This window comes from Aegilops tauschii, chromosome 6 (genome assembly GCF_002575655.3).
Source record: "Aegilops tauschii subsp. strangulata cultivar AL8/78 chromosome 6, Aet v6.0, whole genome shotgun sequence".
Lineage (NCBI taxonomy): Eukaryota > Viridiplantae > Streptophyta > Magnoliopsida > Poales > Poaceae > Aegilops > Aegilops tauschii.
The window spans coordinates 332,391,256-332,407,052 of NC_053040.3; the positions used below are offsets into that span (position 1 = coordinate 332,391,256).

General features: G+C 46.1%; 1 protein-coding gene across 1 annotated transcript; it reads right to left on the reverse strand.

Moving 5' to 3' along the window:
• Positions 1 to 870: 870 nt before the first annotated feature.
• LOC141026068 (uncharacterized) lies at positions 871 to 2,443 on the reverse strand. Its single transcript, XM_073502023.1, has 2 exons — positions 2,097 to 2,443; positions 871 to 1,297 (listed from the first exon to the last, which is right to left on the reverse strand). Exons 1-2 carry the CDS (start codon positions 2,441 to 2,443, stop codon positions 871 to 873), a joined length of 774 nt encoding a protein of 257 aa, XP_073358124.1.
• Positions 2,444 to 15,797: the final 13,354 nt, after the last annotated feature.

Sequence of the window (15,797 nt, forward strand, 5' to 3'; positions counted from 1 at the left end):
AAATGAACTTGTTATGTTAGCTCTTATTTGCGAGTACTTGTCGTGTATTACCGTACCTATATCTACTCATATCTAGGTACTATTGCTTGTGATGGATTGCAACTATTATTAACTGGTAACTAATGCTCTACTAGCTATGATTATTCCACTGTGTGATGTTTTATAGACTGTAGTGTGACATGGTAACTGTTATATATGGTAGAGGCTGGTATCTAAGACCTCGTACAATGCAAGGTGCTTAGGGGTGTGCTTAGAAATATAAAGCGGTTTTTTCTGAAGCACCAGTGCCTATTTCTACAAGAGAGACGCCTAGTTAAGCGTCTACCTTGTACAAATAAGCACCGGTGCTTAAGGAAAACCTGGTTTATTTCTCTAAGCACCTCTCCTAAGCACCCTGCATTGTGCAAGGCCTAATTGGACCGACATGTTGAACTAGTATCAATGGTAGAGGTTGGCTGCCACAAAGTTCCATTCACAAGCTACTATGAATTTGAAATAATGCATAAACAAAATACGAAGCTTTTCTTAAGCACATGTGCTTATTTGTACAGGGTAGACGCTTAACTAGGCGTCTCTCCTGTAGAAATAGGCACCGGTGCTTCAGAAAAACCCTGTTTATTTTTCTAAGCACCACCGTACGCATCAAGCATTGTACAAGGCTTATCATGCATCACCAAAATAGTATTAACAAGTTGGAACACTAAACCAGAGTAGCAGCAAACTGTTAAGATAAACGGCAGATCAACCACCGCACAACATAAGTTCAGACACACCATAGGACATAAGTTCAGACACACCGAACAACAAAGAAACATAGATATCATAAAAGGACACTGCGCTAGCAACTTGAAGGCAGACTTTGATCTCTCTTCATGCCGTGTAGTGGCAGTGGTAGTAGGGGTCAGCCTCCTGTGCTTCTGAAATTTCCACACCTGATTTGATGTTGTCTATTATCTTCCAAGCCTTGTAGGTGGCGTACGCATCCTTCGCTGCGTACTCGATGAGGTAGTCTGGCAGCGGGCTGATCCCCCACAGTTTATGGTCTTCGGTCCTGTTGATCTTCTTCTTCATGTTTTGGTAAAATGGGTGGATGACGCTGGCTGCAACATCAGCCAAGGAGTCGTACGGCTTCTTTCTGCAGCCATATGGAACTATATAGTTTTTCTGAATGTCGATGTACTTTTCGGGGTTGATCTCCAAACCAGACATCTTCAGCATCTCTTTGTCATTATGAATGCTGAAACCGGCAAAGGTGAACAACTTCTTCTCCTGGAGGAAGCTCTTGAGGCGCTTGGGCCTTCAAGGGGAGAGACATATTGAAGATTAGTAGTAATTTTGAAGATTTAGGAGTTGTTTGGTTTGTGACTTAGTTTGCCAAAGATTGCCACACCTAAGGTTAGGCAAGTTTGACCAACTTAGGTGTGTGTTTGGTTCAAGCCACACCTTAGGCAAGCCACACTTGGGTCCCACATGGCATACACACAAAAAGTGTGGCAAGATTCCCTTAGGCTTGCCAACTTGTGGCACTCATTTTGATGAACTAACCTTAGGCAAACTTGGCAAAAAATTGTGGCAAAGTGTGACACTGCTAGTGCCAGAACCAAACAATACGAGTGATGAATGCATGAAGTACATGATGTTATTTCTCTTTTTGGATCATACAGTTGAAAATAACACTACAGCAAACTACTTCACTACATCAACTTCAGAAACAACTTTTAATACATCTAGTCCAGTGCATCCACACCGGTAGACACAACACTAATGCATCAATATCAGAAACTACACTAGTATATCAGAAACTACACTAGTAGACACAACACTAATACATCTAGTCCACTGCATCAACTTCAGAAAATAACACTAATGCATCCACACCGGTAGACACAACACTAATGCATCAAGTGCAGAAACTACACTAGTATATCAAGTTTGGTGATTAATCTGGTGCAAGATTTTAACATACTAATCCAGTGCATCAGGGTAAAAATCTATGCCAGTGCATGTACTTGAGAAACCACACTAGTGCGTCCACTTCACAATCTACACTAGTACATGTAGTTGAGAAACTAGGATATATGAGTAGGATGGCTCACCATTTTGTGGCCGCAGCAATGTGGTACACCAGGCAGAGTTCCTCCACGCATAACTGCAGAACTGCTGCGTACTGCGGAGGTTCGTCATCCCTGGTATACTCCACATCAACGCCGACGAATCTAGGATACATGTCGGCGGCTTTCATGAAGAGCCTCCCGAGCATTTCATCGGCAGTGTCTGGATTGCTGGTGCAGACGACCTCCAGCGTCTCTTTGCCGTGGAGTTCCACCTTGTCAAGTTTGGTGGTGTAGTCGCGCTTCTCACCGGGGACCTGAACGTCGTCTTCCTTGATGCTCTGGTCGGACGTCTCGCCACACCGACGCTTGGTAGACGGCTCCTCCGCCATTGCCCTTCTCCAGCGACGGCGGTTTTGAGACAGAGACGGTGGTTGCAGTTTGTGGAGTAGATGGACGTGGTTCGCATAATGAGGGAGGAATGGAGGAGAAGGTGCCTTTTTGAGTTCTGGGGGAGGCGGTTCGTCGCGTGAGGGAGGCGCTTGTCGTTATCGTGATCGTGGGGATCGTGGGGCTCGTGCTGTTCGTGTTCCATTCTGTAACCACCCACGGGCCTGCATCGTGGCCCATATCACTGGGTTTGTAGTCGTATGCAGGCCGTGGTGTGTGAGAAAACTCATGTTAGGTAGGTGGGCTTTTCTCCTCCTTCACCCAGCGGCCGTGATGTAAACATGAGAAGCAAGTTTGCTAAGGTTGTAAACGGACCCAATATTTTTCTACATCTTTGTATCAACATGAAAAGCAATCATGACTAGTTTGCTAAGGTTGTCCGCATTTGTATGGATTTTCTAAGGTTTTTGCAACGATAAAATGCTTAAAACACTTCTGACATGTTGTGATGTTTTCGGTATTTAGTGGTCTACTCGCTGGGATTATTCCACTGTGTGATGTTTTGTACGTGCCAGGTTGTAGTATGAAATGCTAACTGTTCTATATGGTAGTGGTTGGTCTCTAATTGGACCGACATGTTGAACTAGTATCAATGGTAGAGGCGTTTCGTTGTGCGCCACATCCAACAGTTCACATAATTAATTATCAAAAGATTAAGGTATCAAACCCTTGGTCATACAAAGCAACATTTCGTTAAGGTACTTCCACATTCAAACTAACTAATACTACAAATTCGAAGGAACTACTTAATACATGAACAGCACATAGGGAAGTAGCCCTGGTCCAACGGCTTGAGAAAGGACGAACAAAAGCTGAAAGAAGAAGGATCAGCCAGTAGCAGCACCATCAGCCTCCCAGCCTCACAACTTCAGCCAGCCTGATGAACTCCAGGTTTTTTCCTGCAAAACACACCTGGGATGTTGGAGGCAAGAAAATAAATTTGCCAGGGGTCTTGTCATGGCAGCTAATCGCACGGAATGCTAGTACAAATGATGGAGAACAAAACATCCAACATGAGCAAATTCATAGGAGTTCTAGATCCATGGATACCATCAAGAAAAAATGCTCAGTTCTAATTCAGACACAACAGTTGGTGAAAACATGCATATTCATATCAGCAACATTGATATGGCATCGGAGTACTACCCAGTACTTCGTATTTGTCTGCCGTTAGATCGACATCAACGAACGGTTCTAAAAAAGCCCAACCACTCTAAAACATGAGTAAGCCAACATCCCTACAAAAATTATTTCACTGCTTATGTCTATTTTTTTGCTGAATCATTAGGAAGCCCTAAATATTTGGATGCAAGATCACCGACATGGCACTATTGAAATATTTCAGTGTCTACATCTCTGTACTGAAAGTGCATCACTGAAATATTTCAGTGGCTACGTGTGTGTACTGAAACAGCACCACTGAAATATTTCAGTTGCTACATGCGTGTACTGAAACAACACCACTGAAATATTTCATTTCGTACGTGCGTGTACTGAAAGTGAACCACTGAAATATTTCAATGGGTACGTGCATGTACTGAAAGTGCACCACCGAAATATTTCAGAGGCTACGTGCTTGTACTGAAACAGCACCACCAAAATATTTCAGTGGCTACGCGCGTGTACTGAAACTGCTACACCGAAATATTTCTGGGGTTGCGTGCGTGTACTGAAACTGCAGTACTGAAATATTCAGTGTCTACCCGTGTGTACTGAAATTGCATTGCACTACTGAAATTTTTCAGTGTGTACCCGTGTGTACTGCAATTGCACTACTCAAATATTTCAGTGTGAACCTGTCAGTACTGAAATATTTCAATGCCTACAACTATCTACTAAACTTGCAGTATTGAAATATTTCAGTGTCAACCCAGAGTCTATCACTCTAAACTGTGTACTGAACTTTTCTGGAGGCACTGCTTGCAGCCAAAATATTGCAAGTTCAATTTACACAGATTGCATCACGTAATTTGAACACAACTCTTGAGGTGACAGACAAAATTTCCTATCATGGATACAACTCCAGCACATCAAAACGTAGCAAGAAAACATAGCAATGCTATATGCCTAGACTCATTACAGCCTCGTCGATCAAACTAAGCTGCCATCCAGAGGCTACGGATTCAAGTACACAGGTAGCAAGAACATATTGCAGAGAATCAAATTAAGCAAGTGGCAAGTAATGATGAATGAAATTCAACAATCTTACCCTAAACATAGCTACGGCCGCCGTTCTGACGAGGAGAGCGGCGAGGGAAGCGTGGAGAACGGCAGGGAAGCGATGTCACGACCACTGTCCTCCTCCTCTTGCGCTTCGGAGTCATCTCCGACTCGGTTGGAGGCTCCACAATCTGCAACGGCACCTCGTGCACCATGGGTTCCTGATCCAGTGGATGCTCTACCCTGGATCTGAACGCCCACCACCTACGCCTGGTCCACGGGCTGGACGAATCGGCCTGCTCCATCGCCCAGAGGAGGATCTCGACCTTGTGCATCGGTTGTGCGGGTGGGGGGGGGGAAGCTTTGCCCTCCCCCTCCTCGTCATTTGCTTCAAAGTGGCCATTGCCGTCCAGTTCATCTGCAATATGTTGTGAAACCAAGAACGGATCTCCGTCAACCTGGCCATCTTGACCTGGTCGCCGCCGGCGATCTCCATGAAGTCGGTGTTCTCGCCGCCGGCGATCTCCACGAAGTCGGCGTTCTCGCCGCCGCCGATGTGCTCGATCTGCTGCTCCATCGAGGATCTTGCGTGGATGGAAGAGGGGGGTGGATGTGGAAGATGAGAAGAGCAAAGTTGCGGCCGCTAGAAGGAGGAGAAGGCTAGGAGATGGCCGCGGTTGCAATGGTGATGGAAGAGGGGAAGGAGCACGGCGGCGGCTTTGCATTGGACGAGAGGGGCGGCGGTTTTGCATTGGAGGAGAGGGGCGGCGGTTTTGCATTGGACGAGAGGGCCCCACCTTGTCATATATTTCCTAGGACTAAAATGCCCCTAGACTAATAGTACTTTCGAGTACTTTCATCCGCGTACTTTCAAGTACTACGTATGTATGCGCCGTTAGATCGAGACAAACGAACGGCTCAAAAAAATGCCAACTACTGTAAAACTTGTAGCAAATTAATACTGGGAGAGGTAGCTTGTGGAGGCTTGGTGAGTGTACTCAGCCAGAAGTGCTACGATTCGACCTTGGGTGCAGCTGTGTACACACGCTGGGGCCAGAGGACATGCAGTGGGAGCACTGGATTCGGGACAATGGGTCATGGACTCTACTCGTGGGTCACATGGGCGCAGTGAGTGAGACACAGTGGCGGGTGTGGATTCGCGAGACCCTCTGCGGCTTGGATTCACGGGCCGGCGTGCTCGTGCTTGGACTTTTACGTCGCCGTCAGCCTTCAAAACAGCGGCAGTGGATACCTGCCATGCCATGGAAATTCTCAAGATAAGAGGTTACCAATAGTGAACTCCTACGTGATCGCTGCAGGTTTTTGGAGCAGAGCCGCAGGACAGAAGCGAGCAATAGGCAGTGCGCTCAGTAGCAGTATTGATTGATAGAGCTGGGAACAGTTGGCGGTTGAAGAATCATCCCGTGCTGTGCAGTCCTGGCGTCTATTGATTGATATAGCAGGTCAGGTCCATCTTGGGGCGCACTCTTGCACTCTTCCGATAATTGAGAGGGTGTCAGCTCAGCTCAGCTCAGCGTGTTAATGCACGAGTCTTCTCTGTCAGAGCAGTGGGTCCTAGATAGAGTGATACTGTAGTGATAACCTAGCAGTAAAATCATTGGTGAGCTCTTAGAACAAGGTGCCTAAAATAATCCGGGCAATTGTCACATCCTCCTCTCAACGGACACATGCATATTCTACTTGGGAGCGCAGACATTGGTTTGACAGCCATAGGGAAAGGGCCTTGCAATAGTACTCCTAGTACCACTGGTAAGATAAATATCATTGCTGAAATTCCAACAGATTACTAGTATTTCCTAGTGAATAAAGAAGAGTGATACTGGTTGCCCTAACGATGAACCATGGATACTTGGATACACACAATATAATATAATCACCTTATGAGTAAGGGCTCTCTACTTGCAGTAGGAGCACTAGTAGCGATTATTATTACTCCTAATTAGGCGCAGCAAGATGAAGTGAGCATTGCCATTCCGACTTCAATTTGAGGCAAGAATGTTCGTCCCTTGAGGACGAAGGGATACTGATTCCACGCCCAACTCTCCCAGCCATTGACCCATTATTTCTGCACGCCAAGTCATTGACCCGTCCTCCTACAGATAGGAGTATTCCCCATTCTCGAATGTAGACCACTCCAGCTCCAAAGATCACAGTGCGCAGCGTAGCTTTCTCCGTCAGGCATCGCCGGGGCCATTCGGAAAAAGAACAAAAGAAAAAGAAAAGCGCGGATCTAGTGCCAATCGATAGCCATACGCTTTTAAGCGAAGGCTGATCTTATCCTCGCAGGCTCCGAACCCTGCTTTCGATGGTGGAGGGAAGGATCGTGTTCTTCCCTCCCGTCCTCTGTCCAGGGATAAAATGAGCGAGTGGGGAAAAGAACAAAGCTGCAAAAGAGGAAAAGGATGGGGGATAATTTCCGGATCACGGGTAGATCTCGCAGCGAAAAGAATCGCGGAAAACAAACCGCCTTCGCATGCATGCATGGCCACTGCCCACTGGAGCGGTAGAGTACTGGAGCGGTTTAAGTCAAATCTGGCCCCAACGTTGCCGTGTGGCCGTAGGATAGGAAGCTGTTTGGCACGTCGGGCTAGGGGCCGGGGGCCGGGAGGAGGAAACGGCGACGCTGCTTTTTATGGCCGGCGGCCCGCGTGGGCACCTGCGGCCGGCTAGACGTGCCGGGAACTGGGACCCGGCGGATAGACGGGTGGCTCCACCGCCCAAAATCCGTTCCCAGATCTGGCTCACCCTTCCAACGGCCCGCTCCCCGACGTCCAAACATGCCTCTACCCTGTCTAGGCCTCGCTGCCTCGAACTCATCGCGGCCGTGGGTCGGCAAAAGTCGCCACTCACAAGTCACAACTCTACTGTAGAGCACACGACTAGTACTCCTACTGTGCTACGGTGAACTATTTGAGATAAACATAAACCCTGGTTTTGGTTTAGTGTGTGAAAATGATAGTACATGACAGTGGTTAAAGGTTGATTATGCGCAAAAAAAGTGGTTAAAGATTAATTCATGTAGCTCTCAGGGATAGCTGAAAAGTGCAGGAAATGTTGGTGAGAAGCAGCAGACTAGTCCAACAGCCTTTTGGCACGTTCGGAGTTTCGGACTAGTCCAGTCTCTGCGTTTCTTATCAACAAGCAGGTGAAGCCTTTGGCCCAGCACGAAATTGTGGAAGAGTTGTATCGCACTGTTGGGATTCCCTCTCACTTTCCATTATCCTTGGTCAGGTTCTTGTCCCGTCAGCCGCTGTCGCGTCAAGAGAATATGGCTGTTCACAGCAATGTGACAAATGCTCGTGTCTCGGTTAGTTTGGCCCTCTCTCCCGTTGCCTCATGCATCACACCCTACAAAGCTGGAAATAATGTGTGTATGCTCCATTTGCACGGCGAAAACAAGCTCCTCTCTCGTCTCTTAGTTTTCTTTTTAAGGAAAAGCGGTATATGTCTGACTTTATAAATAAAACCAAAAACAACCAGCAGTTCACAACATCCAATACAACATCAGAGGCACCAACCACGACATAACAAGTTTACCGGGCTGTCACCGTAGCGATTAGTAAATGTTTTCAGATGGCACGAATGCCAGTAAACCACAAAGCAAGACCTAAGGACGACCACCAGGACGAGCCACTACCCAGCCTAAGAGCATCTGTAACAGTTGCCCAATGCGCCGCGCACTTAAAAAAACGTTTACAGCGCGCTGATCGTCTGTTTTTACGCGGCGCGGAGCGCTGGCTCCAGCGGCCGCTACAAACTTTAACGCACGTGAGTAGCTTCAGCAGGCGCTGCAAAAATACTACGCGCGCTCTCGCACAAACAACATATGCACCCCAAACACAACCAAAAAGATCAAACAGAAACAAAATAAATCAACAATAAAATAGTTCAATTTCATTATTACAACTCAAACAAATATATTATTTTTCAATACAACAAATAGTTCAACAATACAACATCAAACGCACAAATTATGATGCTCTTGTCGGCCATTCCATGCCCACTAATCCTCGATGAGATCCTTCTGAAGATCATCATGCGTTTTCACATGTCGAATGACATGATAAAAGGCAACAAAATGGGCCACCCTAGCAGCCCTCCGCCGCACTCACACTGGATGTCCCAAGAGCTCATAGTGAGAGTAGTCTACATCTTGGCCACGCTCATTCTAGATGATCATGTTGTGCATGATCACACAAGCGTGCATGATGTACCAAAGCATCTTTTGATCCCAAAATCCAGCCGGTCCTCTCACAATAGCAAATTGGTCTTGAAAAATCCCAAAAGCTCTCTCCAAATTTTTTTGTAGCCGCCGCCTGAGCATTGTGGAAATCAAGATTTTCTTACCTTCCGGTTTTTTCAACGACTTCACAAATGTTTGCCACTTTGGATAGATGCCATCCACAAGATAGTAGCCATATTTGTATGTACGACCATTTGCTACAAACTGCACCGGTGACAGTTCACCATTTGCAATCTTATTCACCGTGGTGACCGATTAACAACGTTTGTCATTCAAAGATCCAAGCATTCCAAAAAAGCATGCCAAATTCAAGTCTCTTGATCGACCACCGCTTTAAGGATTATAGTGGAACCCCTTTTTTGGCCATGAAATTGGCCATACCATGCCTTAGGACAATTCTTCCAACTCCAATGCATGCAATCTATTGAGCCAAGCATACTTGGGAAGCCGCGAGCTTTGTTCATTTCCAATAGCCTTGCGGCGTCTTCGGCATTGGGAGATCTCAAATACTCCTGGCCAAACACTTGCACCATTCCGACTGCGAAGCGCTTGACACACATGATGGCTTGACTCTCACCCATGGCCAAGTGATCATCAACTAGATCATCGGGGATACCGTATGCCAACATACGCAAAGCGGCTGTCACCTTCTGAAAGGTGTTATGCCCGAGCTCTCCGGCGGCATTCCTCCTTTGCTGAAAAAACCAGTCATGGCTCATTAGTTTCGCTGCAATGTGCCTGAACAACTCGGTGCTCATCCTAAACTGGCGCCGGAAGTACGACTCGGGGTACACGGGAGGATCTGCAAAATAGTGCCTGATCAATCTATTGTGGGCATCGATCCTATCCCTCCAAATTTTCTGCGGACCCATAACCGAACCACCGTGCTTCGTTTTTTATTGATGTGCATAGCTAGGATCATTGCGAGATCTTCCTCCTCTTCAATATCAAATTCTTCTTCGGAAGAATCATATGACGAACTCATCTACAATGTTCAATTTAAACTAGGCTATAAAAACTACAAACAACATGCACCAAATTCATGTAAAAAATGTGAAGTTGAAGCAATACATACCTTGCAAGCGTTTTGTCGAACACCTTGCGGGCGCCGAGCGGCAGTGGGCGGCCGGGCGTTGTTCGTCGGAGGAATGCCGCGCGTGAGGGGCGGCGGCGACTAGAGGGAGACGGAGGAAGCAGCGGCGGCATGGGGATATGTCGGGGAAGCGCCGGAACCGTCGCCGGAACAAATGGGGTGGCACGGGCGGCGGCGGCGGCGCCACCGGCTGGATGGGGGTAGGTGGAAGTTACGAGCGGGCGCTCGAGTGTCCAGCGTGCGGGAGCGGGCGCAGCAAATAAACGGCGCGCGATGGCGTTTCGGCCCGCGCGCTGAACTAGTTATGCCGCACGCGCAGTTTTTGCGCCTTCGCTGGAGCGCCCGGAGCGGTAGCGCACGCGCAAAAACCACTAATTTTGCATCGCGACACTTATATAGCGCGTCTGTTGGAGATGCTCTAAGACGAAATTGTATGATCCAAACGTCATAGCACGGACGCGCGTGATCAGTAGCTCGGTGGCCTTCTTGTCGCAATCCTTAGTCAATGATCTACACTCATGTAAAAATATCACAAATCTATAGAGGCAATCAACATGTTTGTTAGGAAACACGTCCTCAATCCTGAATTTACCGCGCATGGTCCACAGAGTCCAACACATAGCAAAAAAAAGAGTTATTTACAAAACCACCACACTTGGGGCTAGGGTAACAGGTTGATATCAGATTTGAACCATGTCACAAAAAACCACCAGTTCTAAGACCAATCAGTAACGCGGAGCACTGACGGGCTGATTTGGCCGCGGAAACAGCAAAACCGACAGGTGGGACCCACCTGTCGAGTCGACGTGGCGCGGGCTGACGAACGCCGTTAGACGGAGGAAGTGTAACATCCCAAATTTTTAATTTGAAATGTTATACATTAGATCATCATTGCATAGCAAATTTTATTCCATTTTGGCAAATCCTCGAAATCCTAAGCAACTCAAGGACCCTCGGAGAGAGTTGGGGATTTTCCCGGTTTTCATATTTGATTTTTATCAAATAATGAGACGAGGATTTTTTGTTTTAATTATTTTTCACTCCGAAAAATATTTCATATCAAAATATATGAGAGGAGAAAATATGACTTCTCCAAAATAATTGAAATATTGGAGGAAAAATATTAAAATCAAATATTTGATTTTCTCGGATTTTTATTTGCAATTTTATTTGCATTAGAAAAATTGCACGTTTTCAAAAATGCATTTTTAGGGCCAAGAAAATGTTCATCTCGTTCTAATTATTTTAATTAGACGGTGAAAATTTATTCTGGCATTTTTAGATTTTTTATTTATTTTTCTAGGATTTTTTTAGTTTCGGTGGAATTATTAAAAAAAGATCCCGCGCCCGACTGGGCCGAGGCCCAGCCGAGCCAGGCCGGCCCATGCCCGCGTCGCCGTCTCCCACCTGGAGTCCGCGAGGACGCCGCCGCCGCCGGATGCGAGTCCGACCGGGACTCCTCCCCGAGGTCGCCGCCTCCCCCAAGCCACCTCCCCCACCTATATATACCGCCGCCGCCGCCCCGTTCCCCGGCACCCCGACCGGAGCCGCCGCCGCCCGAAGCCCCGACCGAGCCGCCGGAGAAGCTCGACGCTGCCGCCGCGGGAAGCCGCCGCCACGACACCAAACCCCGCCGCCCGACGCCCCGTCGACCCCGCCGCCTCACCCGCCCCTCGCCGCCCTCTCCCGAAGCCCGCCGGAGCCCCGCCCGACCGAGGTAGCCGCCGCGCCGGTTTTCGCCGGAAAACCGATTCAGTTTATTTTGAAACCCTAGGTTTATTTTTTTATAGATCGATTTATTTTTTTATTTTTTTTGGTTTAGTTAGTTAGTGAACGTTCGCCGGTCCGTTCGTTTTAACGAACGTGTTCACCATTTAGTTGCTGTTAACGAACGTCCGTTCGATTAACTGTTCGTCAGTTTTCTTTTTCGTCGGATTTTCCGTGATTTTTTCCGATCGCGATTTCCGATGTGTTTTCGTTTTACTTTAACTTTTCGCTCGCTTATCGGAATCAGGCGATTCAAGCGCCTAGAGTTTCGTCTCGAAATTCTCTTTTCGTTTAACCAACTCAAACAAGTTTTTGCTACTGTAAAATTTGACCTAGATCCAGATTAGTAAACGAAGCTTGTTTCTTTCGCCGTTTGACTTTCGTTGCTTCGTTTGATTTGATTCTTTTTGCAAACCGGAGTTCCTGGTTAGATCCTTTATATGAGTTTTACTTGTGCATTAGTTGAGTGCTTACTGTATGCTTGTTTGTTTGCGATAGAGTACCCGGAGTGCGTCGCTTGCTATTTCGAATCTCTAGGTTTCACGGATCATCAGCAAGGCAAGTAACACTTTGAGCATACTTCTTTTACTACCTAGTTTTATTGCATTAGATCAACCCTCAAACATTGCATGATTACGATCTAATTAAATTGTGGGTTCTGGGAAGTAGATGAGGTAGTACCTATTGCCCTGTTTATTATCAAACCCTTGGGAGTTACTTCTACGTTTGCTTATATCGTTATGCTATGCTAGTAGACATGGATTGGGTTTGAGTGTTACCATGACAAATGTGAAATTGTTAATTAATGGTTAAACTTAAGGTGGCAACTAAAACACACATCTGGGTGGATTGAGGTACCTGGGTATTTCAGGATTGCCTGTTTTTCTTTGGACCGCCACCCAGGCTCAAAGGGATCATGAGATTATTCATGCTAGAAACTTCCGTGTGCAGCCACAAGCTATTATGGGGTCTAGCATAGTTGAGTAGGTCGTGTGAACTCTTACAGTGGTAGACTAGCAGATGTAGGGGATGTAGGTGGTACTGTCTACCCATTCGTAAGGTGCAAACACTTCTGAAAGACTGTGTCTCGGTCATCCGTTTCTCAAACACCATGTAGTGCGAGGAATCCAACGGAGGAGATCGAGTCTTGTGGGGAAAAGTGCACAAACCTCTGCAGAGTGTATATACTAATATGGTTAGCCGTGTCCCCGGTTATGGACACCTTGAGTATCTAGTATCTGGATTATCATGTGAATCTCATCATGTTACTTTAATTAATTTTGTTGGGTTTTGATGATGATCCTTAATTGGGATTGAGAATGCTGTCAACCATTCTCAATGTTTAACAACCACCATGATAGTTAAATAAAATTTATTCCTTTGCAGTAGGGAAAAATTGGCTTTTCGCAAAACTGTAACCATAGAGCCTTCTACCAGCCATATATGCATGTAGTATAGCATTATTCTGTTCATTACTCTCTATGTGTTACATTGCCAGCATATTCCATGTGCTGGCCCGTTTTCGGGCTGCAACGTTTCATGTTGCAGACTTTTCAGACGACGAGTAAGGTGCCTTAGGTCGTGGTCTTATACTCAGTGATGCCGTTGGAGTTGATGGACTCACTTATCTTCCAAGTCTTCCGCTGTTATCGTTTTAGATGGCCTTAAGCCATATTTGTCATACTTATTTCTCTCTTGAGATACTCGATGTAATAAGTGTGTGATTGCTACTCTGTTATAAATCCTCCAAGTACTATGCGTGTCAGCATTACTGATCCAGGGATGACACTGGTGCACGGTAGATCAGACTGTTTGGGGTCTGGTCGCTACAGGAAGACGGCCATTTCCTTGCACGTGTATTAGGTCACGCGCCCGCCGTTTCCTCCTCCAATCCCTGATTCAATTTCCTCCCGCGCGACTCATGGCGACCAGCTCCTGCGATGGCGATGGCGGAGAAGGTCTCGACGGCGGTGGTGCCCATTCTTCTGGTGGCCGCCGCCCGCAATGCGACCCCGTTGGCAAGTTGGGCCCCAACCCCGATGGCGTCTGCGAGCTGGATTCGGACTCGTCGGCGGGGGGAAAAGTTGTCCTACCGCCGCCGTCCCAGTATGCGGAGGAGGCAGAGAAGGCTGCGGCGCGGGCTGATTCGTTTGGGGAGGAAGTACCCCCCTTGCCTCCATCTCCAGCCAGGTAAATCTCAGTGCAAAAAACCTAGGGTTAGGGTTCTAGCAATACTGCTTAGTTAGGATACCTAGGGTTAGTTCTAGCTGTGCTGCCAAGTTGATTGTAGCAATATTATACCTAGGGTTAGGATTGAAAATGCAGTTTTTCTTTGTTTTTTCTCTGAAGTACTTAATGTATCATAATTTTTATTGCATCTGTCATAGATCTTATTACTGTTACTCTTGCTGTTACTTTGTTTTATCTGTGAATATGTCATAGTTTTTATTGTGCCACTGTACTGAAAATGTTGTTATTTTGTTTTGTCTTCTGTAGGCCTGAGGAGCCATGGTCATTATATTTTTCAGTTTCCTTCTAAAGATGCTGCCAAAAAGTATGCCCTTGTGAAGATGTATGAGAGAGACATCAATTATGGCAGTTTGCTTAATGTGATGGTCAGAAATGGATATGGAAGTGATGACAATATTTGCTACTTGAGGAAGGATGGCATAGGGCTGCAAGTGATTTCTGTCATCTGAAACAACACTGAAGTGGATGAGATGATAAATCAATTTAAAACCAGTCAGACATTGCGTTTGTATGTTATAGAGGGGAAGTTAAATATAAAGCAAGCACCAAATAACAAAAATGCAGAACATGAAGAAGTGGACCCAGCTAAAACAATTGTAGATTTAACAGTGGACCCACCTGTTGTATTTGCTGTTAATGAGTCAGGTGTTGTGCACAAAATAATAGATGATTATGTTGGCTCATCATATTTTGTTGGTACACAAGAAAGTGTGAACTATATGCCAATAAAAGCAGTTCCTCCACCATGTCAGTTACTTCTTGGGACACGAAATCACCCAATTGAGCCAGAGATGGCAGATGCAGAGCAGGAAAATAATGCATTGCAGTAGGTTAACACTCAAGTTAGTGTTAATTATGCAGATTTCTAGTTTGATACAGATGAGGAGAAGCATGCAGCAAATGAGGACACATCTGATGAAGATGATGACTTAGTATTTGATGAAGACTTTGTAGCTCATGTGGACCTCCCAGATGCAGAAGAAGAAGAATCAAAGTCAATGGAGTATGAAGAAGAAGATAGTGTAGCCAGAGAAGAAGAACAGTGGACAGTGATATGAAAGAAACAGTTTCTGACATTAAGAGGAAGAGAGCTCAATACATGAGTAGTACACACTGTGAAGGGGACAAGACCCTGAAAATTTATATGACATAGACTTGGAGGAAGAGGGTGATGACTGTCAAGAGATTGCATTTCTTGAGCCTGTTGAGAAGAAGGTAAAGAGGCCTGGGCCTACAAGTATGTCCCACTCTAGTGCTGCCAGAAGCATGAATGAGGACTGGTATCCATCTTCATAAGAGGATGATACATGCTTTGAAGCTGATGATGATGGCAATGAACCAATGTCCTTTGTAATCCCCTCTGGTAGAAGGAGCAGAGCTAAGAAAAGACCACCCAGGGTCTGGTATGATGAGGACAGGCTGCATCCAGAGCAACAATTCCAGCTCAGGCTTTGTTTCAGAGATGTTTACCAATTTAGAGAGGCTCTTGTGAATTTGCATGTGAAACAACTTAGAAGATACAAATATCACATAAACTATAGTGATAGGATAATAGTGTGCTGTGATGGAGAGGGATATTAGTTCCACATGGTTGCAACAAAGATAAGTAATGAGCCCACTTTCTGCATTAAGAAGATGATATTGGAGCACACATGTCCCACCCAATATGAGAAGACAAGGATTAGCTCAAAGTGGCTTGCCAACAAAATGCTCGAAACTATCAGATCAGACCCCAACACTACTGTACCTGCTATAGTTGACA